We start from the raw sequence: 12,329 nt of genomic DNA, 5'->3' as shown, positions 1-12,329 counted from the left end.
TCGTACTCCTTTCCCAATTTGGAACCAATCGGTTGTTCCATGTCCGGTTCTTACTGTTGCTTCTTGACCCTCATACAGGTTTCTCAGGAGACAGGTAAGGTGGTCTGGTACTCCCATCTCTTTCAGAATTTGCCAGTTTGTTGTGATCCACACAATCAAAGGCTTTAGTGTAGTCAATAAAGCAGAAATAGATGTTTTTCTGGAATTCTCTTGCTTTCTCCATGATGCAGCGAATGTTGGTGATTTGATCTCTAATTCCTCTGCCTCTTCGAAACCCCGCTTGTACATCCGGTAGTTCTCAGTTCACATGCTGCTGAAGCCTAGCTTGTATGATTTTGAGCATAACCTTGCTGGCATGTGAAATGAGCGCAATTGTGCGGTAGTTTGAACACTCTTTGGCATTGCCCTTCTTTGGAATTGGAATGTAAACTGACCTTTTCCAGTCTTGAGGCCACTGTTGAGTGTTCCAAATGTGTTGGCATATTGAGTGCAGCACTTTAACAGCATCATCTTTTAGGATTTTAAATAGCTCATCTGGAATACTGTCATCTCTGTTAGCTTTGTTGTTAGTAATGCTTCCTAAGGCCCACTTGACTTCACTCTCTAGGATGTCCGGCTCAAGTTCAGTGAGCACACTATCATGGCTATCAGGGACATTCAGATCTTTCCTGTATAGTTCTTCTGTGTATTCTTGCCACCTCTTCTTAATCTCCTCTGCTTCTGTTAGGTCCCTGCCTTCTTTGTCCTTTATCATGCCCATCTTCGCACAAAACGTTCCCTTGATATCTCCAATTTTCTTGAAGAGATCTCTAGTCTTTCCCATTCTGTTGTTTTCCTCGATTTCTTTGCATTGTTCATTTAAGAAGGCCTTCTTGTCTTTCCTTGCTATTCTCTGGAACTCTGCATTCATCATGCTAGAATTAGCATATGGTTAATATTTTATTGTTAAGAAGGGGTGCCTATTATTTTGCTATTTTTTCTATACTAGGGGGAGTTAGGCTTGCAGATATCCCTGAAAGTCAGAACCATGAACTTCAGAAATAATAGTCACTTGTTTTCCTCTTCAAGGACCACTTTCAATGTGGGAGGCAGCCCTTGGTCTTTATTTTTTTTAATGACATTTCTTGCTTGAAATGAATACAAAATCCTGTAAAGATAAATTCCCCAACTTCATTGAAAAGTAATTGCATACAGATAAGAAGAAAGTTCTAATAGAAACAAAAATGCAACTCTTTCCTTCCCATGGTCCTATGATATAGAACGTGCAGTAGGGGTTAGAATCCTGCAGGGCAACAAAATCATCTCCATGTACTCAGAAGCTCCCCACACTTTTTAAATATCAGCTCTAATCCACAACAGATATTTTTTGCAGTTTGAATATGTTTCAGAAATTAAAATGTGCTGATGTGACTAGTTTATTCTTGCTAAAGCTTTTAAAAATGTATTCGACTTTGTTTTAAGTCATTAGCGTTTGTGTTTTTAGTAATTAGTGTTTGTGTGAGAAACATTTTTATTTGAAGCCACCCAGTACGAGCACTTCCCTGTTTGGGTTGGATTTAGATTTAGGCAATAGCTCTAATTCATACAGTCGCTTTGCTACTGCAAACAACCCTGTGTTCTTTCTGAGGTTGTTCTAAAAAAAGTTCTTTGACTACTGTGTCAAACTTGATGAATGAATAGGAACCCAGTTCAAAGAGTGTTTAAATTTTCACATTATAATAGGTTTTGTAGCTCAGTTCACTTCGTAGATCCATATAACCTTTTCTTTTGGTTAAGTAAACATTTTAAAGGAATATATACACCCACATTTTCTCATCTAGTGTTATGCCCTACAATGTCTTAAATGATATTTTGGGTAAGGTAGATATGGGAAAGAAGGGAGAGATGGAAGCAACTTCTTATTTCAAGGACTTAACTATGCAAGCACTATGTGAAATTCTGGTAGCCTGTTCATGTAAAGGGTAGTACTATGGAAAAGTGAATGTGGCAGTATCTTCCTGTGCTTTGACAAGTTGATCAAATCTAGTTTTCCAAACCCAGACAGTTTTTATGTAGAATCTGTATATTGGTTCAAACTCTGAGGTTACTACAATTTAGGAAAAATGCAACCACCACCCCACCACCCCCGATGGGCACAACATACTAACAAAGACAAGTTAAATAATCAAATTCAGACACAAACTACACAATACATTAAACAGGTAGTATACAGCTTAGCTTCTTTTTATGTTTTACTTCCATGTAAATGTGTGGGATCCTAATCCAGACCACCGCACATGACTAGGGGATGTTTAAACTTTTGCCTACCAGCCACTTGTTATCCTAAATTTGCTTTCCCTCCCCCTCCCAGTCCCCATGCAGGGTACAGGGGATTTTTTTTTAAGCTCCTGCTGGAGAGGGGAGAATTTAGGAAAACAAGAGCCTAGGAGGTGAAGGCTTAAACCTTCATATGGTAGAGCTATGGTTTTCCCAGTAGTAATGTATGGCTGTGAGAGCTGGACTATAAGGAAGGCTGAGCGCCGAAGAATTGATGCTTTCGAACTGTGGTGCTGGAGAAGACTCTTACGAGTCCCCTGGACTGCAAGGAGGTCAAATCAGTCCATCCTAAAGGAAATCAACCCTGAGTGCTCATTGGAAGGACAGATAATGAAGCTGAAGCTCCAATATTTTGGCCACCTAATGCGAAGAGAAAACTCCCTGGAAAAGACCCTGATGCTGGGAAAGACTGAAGGCAAAAGGAGAAGGGGACGGCAGAGGATGAGATGGCTAAATAGCATCACGGATGCAATGAATATGAACTTGAGCACGCTCCAGGAGAGAGCGCAGGACAGGAAGGCCTGGCGTGCTATGGTCCATGGGGTCACGAAGAGTCGGACACGACTGAACGACTGAACAACAACAACAACAACATGCTTACTTCAAAGTTATAAAGAAAGGCTAAACTGCATGCTATGTATTTAACATATCATATGATTTAGCTCTCTATCAGCTAGTCTTCTATCCAACAACAAAGCCAAAGCCCAGGGTGTACAAGTACTCACATTGCACTGAGCCATAGACATTTCTGCACCAACATTTTCAGGTGCTTCTAGGCTTAATAGGACAGCTCTGCTCTAAAAGTCTGCAAAGTTAGATATGTCTTTCCTGTTGGCCAAGCAAACAATGTAATGGGCTGTACTGCTGCATGGTCACTGTCCAGCTATAGCCCTAAAGCTGCATTACCCGGACAAAACCCTACATCACTCAATGAAAGCCACAGGCCTTGACCAGAAGACAGGAAACCTCCCTTCCATCTGGACATTTTGAAAGGGAAGTTCTTTCCTGATCCAAAAAGCTGCACTTAATTGGCCTTCAGTAATTTTGAAGTTGTGTTGTTTATTTGGTCAGTCGCTTCTGACTCTTTGTGACTTCATGGACCAGCCCACCTTAGAGCTTCATGTTGGCCGTCGCCACCCCCAGCTCCCCCAAGGTCGAGTCCGTCATGTCCAGAATATCATCCATCCATCTTGCCCTTGGTTGGCCCCTCTTCCTTTTGCCTTCCACTCTCCCTAGCATCAGCATCTTCTCCAGGGTATCCTGTCTTCTCATGATGTGGCCAAAGTACTTCAGTTTTGCCTTGAATATCCTTCCCTCAAGTGAGCAGTCTGGCTTGATTGCCTGGAGTATGGACTGGTTTGATCTTCTTGCAGTCCAAGGCACTCTCAGAATTTTCCTCCAGCACCACAGTTCAAAAGCATCTCTCTTCCTTCGCTCAGCCTTCCTTATGGTCCAGCTCTCGCAGCCATAGGTTACTACAGGGAATACCATTGCTTTAACTATGGGGAACTTTGTTGTCAGTGTGATGTCTCTGCTCTTCACTGTTTTATCAAGATTTGTCATTGCTGTCCTCCCAAGAAGTAAGTAACCGTCTTCTGATTTCCTGGCTGCAGTCGGCGTCTGCAGTAAACTTTGCGCCTAGAAAGACAAAGTCTGTCACTGCCTCCACGTTTTCTCCCTCTATTTGCCAGTTATCAATCAAGCTGGTTGCCATAATCTTGGGTTTTTTGAGGTTTAACTGCAACCCAGCTTTTGCACTTTCTTCTTTCACCTTCGTCATGAGGTTCCTCAGCTCCTCCTCGCTTTCAGCCATCAAAGTGGTATCATCTGCATATCGGCGATGGTTAATGTTTCTTCCAGCGATTTTAACTCCAGCCTTGGCTTCATCAAGCCCAGCACATCGCATGATGTGTTCTGCATACAGGTTGAATAGGTAGGGTGAGAGTATACAACCCTGCCGTACTCCTTTCCCAATCTTAAACCAGTCCATTTAAACAATTGTTCCGTGGTCTGTTCTTACCGTTGCTACTTGGTTGTTATACAGATTCCTCAGGAGGCAGACAAGATGACTTGGTATCCCCATACCACCAAGAACTTGCCACAATTTGTGATGATCCACACAGTCAAAGGCTTTAGAATAGTCAATAAAACAAAAATAGATGTTTTTCTGAAACTCCCTGGCTTTCTCCATTATCCAGCGGATATTGGCAATTTAGTCTCTAGTTCCTCTGCCTTTTCTAAACCCAGCTTGTACATCTGGCAATTCTCATTCTGTGAATTGCTGGAGTCTACCTTGCAAGACCTTGAGCATTACCTTACTGGCATGTGAAATCAGTGCCATTGTTCGATAGTTTGAACATTCTTTGGTGCTTCCCTTTTTGATATGGGGATATAAGTTGATTTTTTCCAATTTGTTGGCCATTCTTGTGTTTTCCAAATTTGCTGGCATATGGCATGCATCACCTTGACAGCATCATCTTGCAAGATTTTAAACAGTTCAGCTGGGGTACCGTCATCTCCTGCTGCCTTGTTATTAGCAATGCTTCTTAAGGCCCATTCAACCTCACTCTTCAGGATGTCTGACTCTAACTCACTGACCACACCGTCAAATCTATCCCCGATATCATTATCCTTCCTATACAGATCTTCCTTATATTCTTGCCACCTTTTCTTGATCTCTTCTGCTTCTGTTAGGTCCTTGCCATCTTTGTTTTTGATCATACCCATTTTTGCCTGGAATTTACCTCCGATGTTTCTAATTTTCTGGAAGAGGTCTCTTGTCCTTCCTATTCTATTATCTTCTTCCACTTCCACGCATTGCTTGTTTAAAAATAATTCCTTATCTCTTCTGGCTAACCTCTGGAATTTTGCATTTAATTGGGCATATGTCCCCCTATCACTGTTGCCTTTTGCTTTCCTTCTTTCTTGGGCTGCTTCCAGTGTCCCAGCAGACAGCCATCTTGCCTTCTTGGTTTTCTTTGTCTTTGGGACATTTTTTGTTGCCGCCTCCTGAACAATGTTGCGAACTTCTGGCCATAGTTCTTCCGGGACCCTATCTACTAAATCTAGTCCCTTAAATCTATTCTTCACCTCCACTGCATATTCATGAGGAATATTCGTGAGCTCATATCTAACTGATCTGTGGGACTTCCCTATTCTCTTTAGTCTGATTCTAAATTGTGCAATAAGAAGTTCGTGATCTGAACTACAATCAGCTCCAGGTCTTGTTTTTACCAACTGCATAGATGTCCACCACCTTTGGCTTCAAAGGATGTAGTCAATCTGATTTCAGTGTTGACCGTCTGTTGGTCCATGTATAAAGTCGTCAATTTTGAAGTGCCCCCTATAAATAATGCCCAAGTACTTATCCATCAGGCAGATGAATATACCCCGTACCGCCAGACACAGGCATTCTGGCATGTTGGTTTTATTGGCTAGGGTTCTTAATTTAGAAAAATGTGGTGTTACCACCATTTAGACTTTATTATATTGAAAAACTCACTAGTTCAATAACCCACTACAAGGCCTGTGGACATGGACAGGGTTAGTACCTCCTAAAAACTAGTTGCATAACTTTCACTCCCAGCAGGTATTTATACTGCAAGATTCTGATGAATAAGTTATAATAAATGTTTGCTTTTTTTAATTACTCAGTTGTAGATTTGAACCTTCTGAAGGAGGAAGTACGAATGTATAGCTGCACTCCGCGCAACTACTCGGTGTCACTGCGGGAGGAGCTGAAGAGAACCGACACCATCTTTTGGCCACTTTGTCTGCTGGTTAAACGCTGTGGTGGAAACTGTGCCTGCTGTCAACATTCTTGTAGTGAGTGCCAGTGCGTCCCCACCAAGGTCACCAAAAAATACCATGAGGTATAGTGCTTTTTAAAACAATTTTTTAAATTGCAGCCATAGAAATTAGAGGCCAGCGGAATACCTTTTTTTAGGACCAAACAATGTTCACATTGTATCATCTGAGATTTCAAGTTACAAAGAACTCTTCTTCAGATAGTACAGGGAAAGAAGTCTGAACATGCCTAAGCTAGTGACAACTTCATATTTTGGGAGCCCACAGGCAGGATCCTCTCAGTGTGTATCCCATGTTCATCAGACGCTCTTTTTCTGTTTCACCTCCATTGCTGCCAGCTGATTGCCTACTTGTTAGGGAGAGAACTGGTGACTAAGCAGGTGGCAACAGATGTTGCTACTCATCCTTGCTGCTCACTTGCTCATCCCTTCTGAGCCAGGATGGGTGAGCAAACAGGTGGCAACAGCAAGGAATGGTAGGCAGTGGTCTCTCAGTATATGGTCCCTAGACAGGGCTTAGATGATGGGCCTTGATGGGGACCTACTGTGCTGACCTCTGATGCATAAGCTAACCCCCTGGGTTAGCTTATGCTTTTAGCTTTTTGCAGTATTAAGATTAGCTTGTTGCAGTATTAAGATGATAATGGGGAATCTCTTGCAGGCTTACTTGGATTAGAACTGTATGTATTTCAAGGAACTGGCTTATTTAGAAGACTGCTGAAACAAAGAAGCCATGGAGGGACCTTATTCTGATATTCTATGGGAACTGCAACTTTCCCCAGAAATATCCAGGAGGCCTGGTTCTGTAGGCAAGAAACAATCTCACCTTTATAATCTCACCATGCTACAGATCACTGGTGGCCCTATTTTTAATAGATGGGGAATGACTGGCACATGGTTACAAAATAAATTTCTGCAGGCCTGAGAGACACCTTGGTGTACTATGCACTGCTTCCTTAGTTGTAGTAGGTTTAGTAGGTGGCTTCTTAGTCTATGTAAAGTTATTTTATTTTAATGACATTTTAAAAGACTGTTGAATTGTTCCCTTGCAGGTCCTGCAACTGAAGCCCAGGAGTGGTGTAAGAGGATTGCATAAATCTCTGACAGATGTACCTTTGGACCATCATGAGGAGTGTGACTGCATGTGTAAAGGGAATACGGAAGGATAAAAGGAACTAGATATGCTTCTTTCTTTTGCAGCACATTCAAACGATGGTTGATTCTGTTCTGGGGCTTGTGCATTAATGTTCTGTAATCTCAGTTGTTTGCTTTGAGAATCTTCAGTCTTCAGGATTGACAATTCTGGGCGGGGGGAAGAGAAGAAATCAAACTGGGATTATATATGCAATGTAACAGCAGTTTTACTTGAAGGCCCCCACTATAAGCATGAGCAGAAGGCATCGATGAGGGATATTTTTTTATCGAAGTATATATAAATATATCATCTCTCTCACTCACCTTGAATTTAAAAAGATTTAAGTTTAGGAGTATGGGAAAAGACAATGCTCAAACGAAGCCTGGACTCTTCTGGTGGTCTTGCTTCTACTGGTTTGTTACTTCTGGCTTACGATTCAGAACATCTGGAATCTCTCTCCTAACTCAACTCAGCAACTCCTGTATATTCTAAATCAAAGTGTTAATTGTCTTACAGACTGTCTTATTCTGAGTTAAACTTAATTTTTCATTGATACAATAGAAAAAACTGGACACTTTCCTGTGGTTTATTCCAGAAATGTTCTTGTTGTTTAGCAAAGCTGAATGGTCAGTATATGTGAGCAAGAAGGAAAAGATTGAAACCCAAGGAGTGCATTCATTCTTCTCACTATGGCCTGCAAGTATTTTTGTTTGTTTATATTTTTTATTGTGTACATTTTTATATTCTCTTCGACAGCATAACTATTTGCTTTTCTAATCTTGTTAAATATATCTATTTTTTACCAAAGGTATTTAATATTCTTTTTATTACAACCTAGATAAACTACTTTTTTAGTTTTGTAAGACTTTGGAGTCAGAGTTATAGAAAGCGGGAAGGAAGAATTGCTATTTCTACAAAGCAAGGAGCTAAATGGTGCATCTGCATGTAAAAAAGTAAACAAGGGAGGTGAAAATATTAATCTGAATTTACAGTTGTGTGTAACTAGCTCCGTGATGCTGGTATAAGAAGAGTGAACATAATAGCTATTAAAGCCGTCTTCTTCATAAACTAGTGCCTCGATCCGGATAAGGAGGTCTGCGTGCAGAAGCAGGCTTCAGCATGCAAAAATGAGTAACAAAATATCACTTGTTGGATCAGGGAGCACTGGTATAAATCTGAGAAGCATCAAGATATACACCAGAGGGCAGATATTGTCTGCCTACATTGCATTGCTTTCAGTGGGATGCATATTTGTACATTTGAATGTGCAGTCCCATCCACATTCTGGTGCAACTGCTTATGCATAAATATCATAAGTAATATCAATTACTTATGCATAAGTAACATGATGGAGCAGGACATAGGTGTCTTCAAAACAATAATAAATCCAGAATGGAGAGGCCCATTCTGTTTTACAGCCTGATTCTAACAGATTTATTCAGAGTGAAGTCCAACTGAGGACTTGCTTTCTAGTAAATATGTTTAGGATGCAGTCTTAGTTCATTGTTAAATTAACAAGTGAAAGATCTTGACAAGAGCATCAGCACCACTGATATTTCAGTGTGTTCTTGCCTCTAGAATACATAATGTATTCATGAAAAAGGCGCACATATTTATTGCTACAGGTGTAAGGGTTTTTTTATATATATATATTATTATTGATGGTTATTTCCTCATAAGAACAATGGGCTTCCAGTATTTTAATGATGTATAGTACAGTTTCATGAAATGTGTGTTTTTTTTCTTATGTACAGTCTATCTGTAAACCAGTACATTTATCCCACCCTTTGCCAGCTGGGAAAAGCAGTAAAATATTTTGCTTGTAAAATGCTTTAACATTGTCTAGTGTGTTTTTCTCTGTTTCTGTTTACTGTTTGGATTTATGTATTTTAACAATTCCACCAAGTAATTGTACTCATTAGGGGAGAGAGGAAAGGCTGTCCATATCCATACATGACATGTGCTTCGTATTCATAAAGAAGGATTTTTATCCTAGATGGTTTATAAAATAAGACTGATTTTGGTTCCTGCTACAAATTGCTTAATGAGGACACATAGCACATAGCTGCTGCTGCTGCTTTTGTTGTCACAGTAATTGCTCCTTACTACTGAAACCTTTTAAACAATACTCAGTGAAATTATGACTTTTCAAGAAGGAACTGTCATTACTGTTCCAAACCCTAACAGATCATGTTAGTTTGTACTAACCAGTGTAGACTTTTCTGCTGTGCAGTGAGTTATGCTTTCCCTGGCACCTTTTTTATTCAACTGACACATGTATCTGACTCTAAATTCAGCATGGATTTGACCCACATGGCCTAGGCAAGTCTTCAGGGTTTTTTTGTTTTTTAAAAGTGTTGGATCCAGAGTTCCTTGAGCTGCTCTTGCAATGGCTTTTGCCATTCCCCCCATTTACATGAAGCATCTCTGTCCATTTGGGGGCAATTCTTCCTCTACAGCCCCCACACCATAGCCCACACTATTTCAGAGGGTTCCCTGACTCTCTAGAGAAGCTTTGGTGGAGTTCAGGAGGCTGCAGGGGTATAGAAGAAGAAACCAGTGTGTCATTGTGTCAGCAACTTTCCACTTACACAACTTTGAATCCAACCCAATAGTTCCTGTGCCTGAACGTCTATCTACTTAAAAATGTATTTGGTGCTTTTTTGGAAAAAGAATATGTTACTCTGTTGTTGTTTTAATGTGAAACATAGCTCAGTCAGGACAGGAGTGGCTTTGTGATTGCCACAAGGGGCAGCAAATCAGTACTATGCACAATTGGCTTCTAGACATAGGAAGAATATTCTAAGAGAATCCTGTATTCATTCTCTTAGGAAGGTTGTTGTTGTTGTTCAGTCGTTCAGTTGTGTCCGACTCTTCGTGGATGAAAGCAGACCCACAGTGAGCTCAAGGCTCAAAATATTTATGTCTGTATGCAGCTCTCATTTGTTTTTCTCAAAATGTAGTATTAACTAGGGATTCTGGAGGATTTCATTTGGTCCACATTTTTGAGCAAACCAACCAAATTCATGCCTCCCAGACTACAATGCAGATTGCAACACAGCTATCCTTCAGGCTCTGCACTTCTCCAAATTTTGTGATACAGTTCTTGGCTGAAAAAGTATGTACAAAAATACGCATATTAAGGAAAGGTGCATATGAGAATAAACACACATTTTCATGAGGTTCTTTTTAAAACAAAATTGCAATGATGAGGAAATCGGACTGAATGCACAAAAACTGACATGGACCAGATATAGACTGATTCATACATCCCTAATATTAACTCCCCCTTCATGGATCACTGCCTTGTTGTGGCGAAGGGGCTTGCGTAACTCAGTGAAGCCATAAGCTATGCCGTGCAGGGCCACCCAAGACGGACAGGTCATGGCAGAGAGTTCTGACAAAATGTGGTCCACTGGAGAAGGAAATGGCAACCCACTCCAGTATTCTTGCCAAGAAAACCCCATGGAACGTATCACAAGGCTAAAAGAGATGACGCTGGAAGATGAGCCCCTCAGGTCGGAAGGTGTCCAATATGCTACTGGGGAAGAGCAGAGGGTATTTCCAAGTAGCACCAGGAAGAGTGAAGCGGCTGGGCCAAAGCCGAAAGGACACTCAGCTGTGGATGTGTCTGGTGGTGAAAAGAAAATCCGATGCTGTAAAGAACAATATTGTTTAGGAACCTGGAATGTCAGATCAATGAATCAAGGTAAGCTGGAGGTGGTCAAACATGAGATGGCAAGATTGAACATCGACATCTTGGGAATCAGCGAACTAAAATGGACAGGCATGGGTGAATTTAATTCAGGTGACCATCATATCTACTACTGTGGGCAAGAATCCCTTAGAAGAAATGGAGTAGCACTCATAGTCAACAAAAGGGTGGGAAAAGCAGTACTGGGGTACAATCTTAAAAATGATAGAATGATCTCAGTACGAATCCAAGGCAAACCATTCAACATCACAGTAATTCAAGTCTATGCCCCAACCACTGAGGCCGAAGAAGCTGAGGTTGATCGGTTCTATGAAGACCTACAACACCTTCTAGAACTAACACACAAAAAAGATGTCCTCTTCATCATAGGGGATTGGAATGCTAAAGTAGGAAGTCAAGAAATCACCGGGATAACAGGCAGACATGGCCTTGGTGTACAAAATGAAGCAGGACAAAAGCTAATAGAGTTTTGCCAAGAGAACATGCTGATAATAGCAAACACTCTTTTCCAACAGCACAAGAGGCGACTCTACACATGGACGTCACCAGATGGTCAATATCGAAATCAGATTGATTATGTCCTTTGCAGCCAAAGATGGAGAAGCTCCATACAGTCAGTAAAAACAAGACCTGGAGCTGACTGTGGCTCAGATCATGAGCTGCTTCTTGCAAAATTTCGGCTTAAATTGAAGAACATTGGGAAAACCACTAAACCGTTCAGGTATGACCTAAATCATATCCCTGATGAATATACAGTGGAGGTGAGGAATAGATTTCAGGGATTAGACCTGATAGACAGAGTGCCTGAGGAACTATGGATGGAGGTCCGTAACATTGTTCAGGAGGCAGCAACGAAATCCATCCCAAAGAAAAAGAAATGCAAGAAAGCAAAGTGGCTGTCTGATGAGGCTTTACAAGTAGCTCACGAAAGAAGGGAAGCGAAAAGCAAGGGAGAAAGGGGAAGATATATCCAACTGAATGCTGAGTTCCAGAGAATAGCAAGGAGAGACAAGAAGGCCTTCTTAAATGAACAATGCAAAGAAATCGAGGAAAACAACAGAATGGGAAAGACTAGAGATCTCTTCAAGAAAATTGGAGATCTCAAGGGAACGTTTTGTGCAAAGACGGGCATGATAAAGGACAAAGAAGGCAGGGACCTAACAGAAGCAGATGAGATTAAGAAGAGGTGGCAAGAATACACAGAAGAACTATACAGGAAAGATCTGAATGTCCCTGATAGCCATGATAGTGCGGTCACTGAACTTGAGCCGGACATCCTAGAGAGTGAAGTCAAGTGGGCCTTAGGAAGCATTAGTAACAACAAAGCTAGCGGAGATGACAGTATTCCAGCCGAGCT

The 12,329-nt window shown here is 41.1% G+C and overlaps 1 protein-coding gene across 1 annotated transcript in view; it reads left to right on the top strand.

Annotated features, from left to right (window-relative positions):
* The window catches only part of PDGFC (platelet derived growth factor C), a 181,140-nt gene extending 171,671 nt beyond the window's left edge, over positions 1-9,469 (top strand). The window contains exons 5-6 of the mRNA XM_084856347.1: positions 5,971-6,188; positions 7,175-9,469. Of these exons, the coding sequence (XP_084712473.1) occupies positions 5,971-6,188; positions 7,175-7,291 (335 nt within the window). The 3' untranslated portion in view covers positions 7,292-9,469. The remainder of the gene's footprint in view (positions 1-5,970; positions 6,189-7,174) is intronic.
* The last annotated feature ends 2,860 nt before the right edge of the window (positions 9,470-12,329 follow it).

Source organism: Heloderma suspectum, chromosome 5, assembly GCF_057233095.1.
Source record: "Heloderma suspectum isolate Gila_16-S chromosome 5, 16-S_ref, whole genome shotgun sequence".
NCBI lineage: Eukaryota > Metazoa > Chordata > Lepidosauria > Squamata > Helodermatidae > Heloderma > Heloderma suspectum.
Note: the sequence above shows the minus strand (reverse complement) of the source record. Positions and strands in the feature narration are given on the sequence as shown.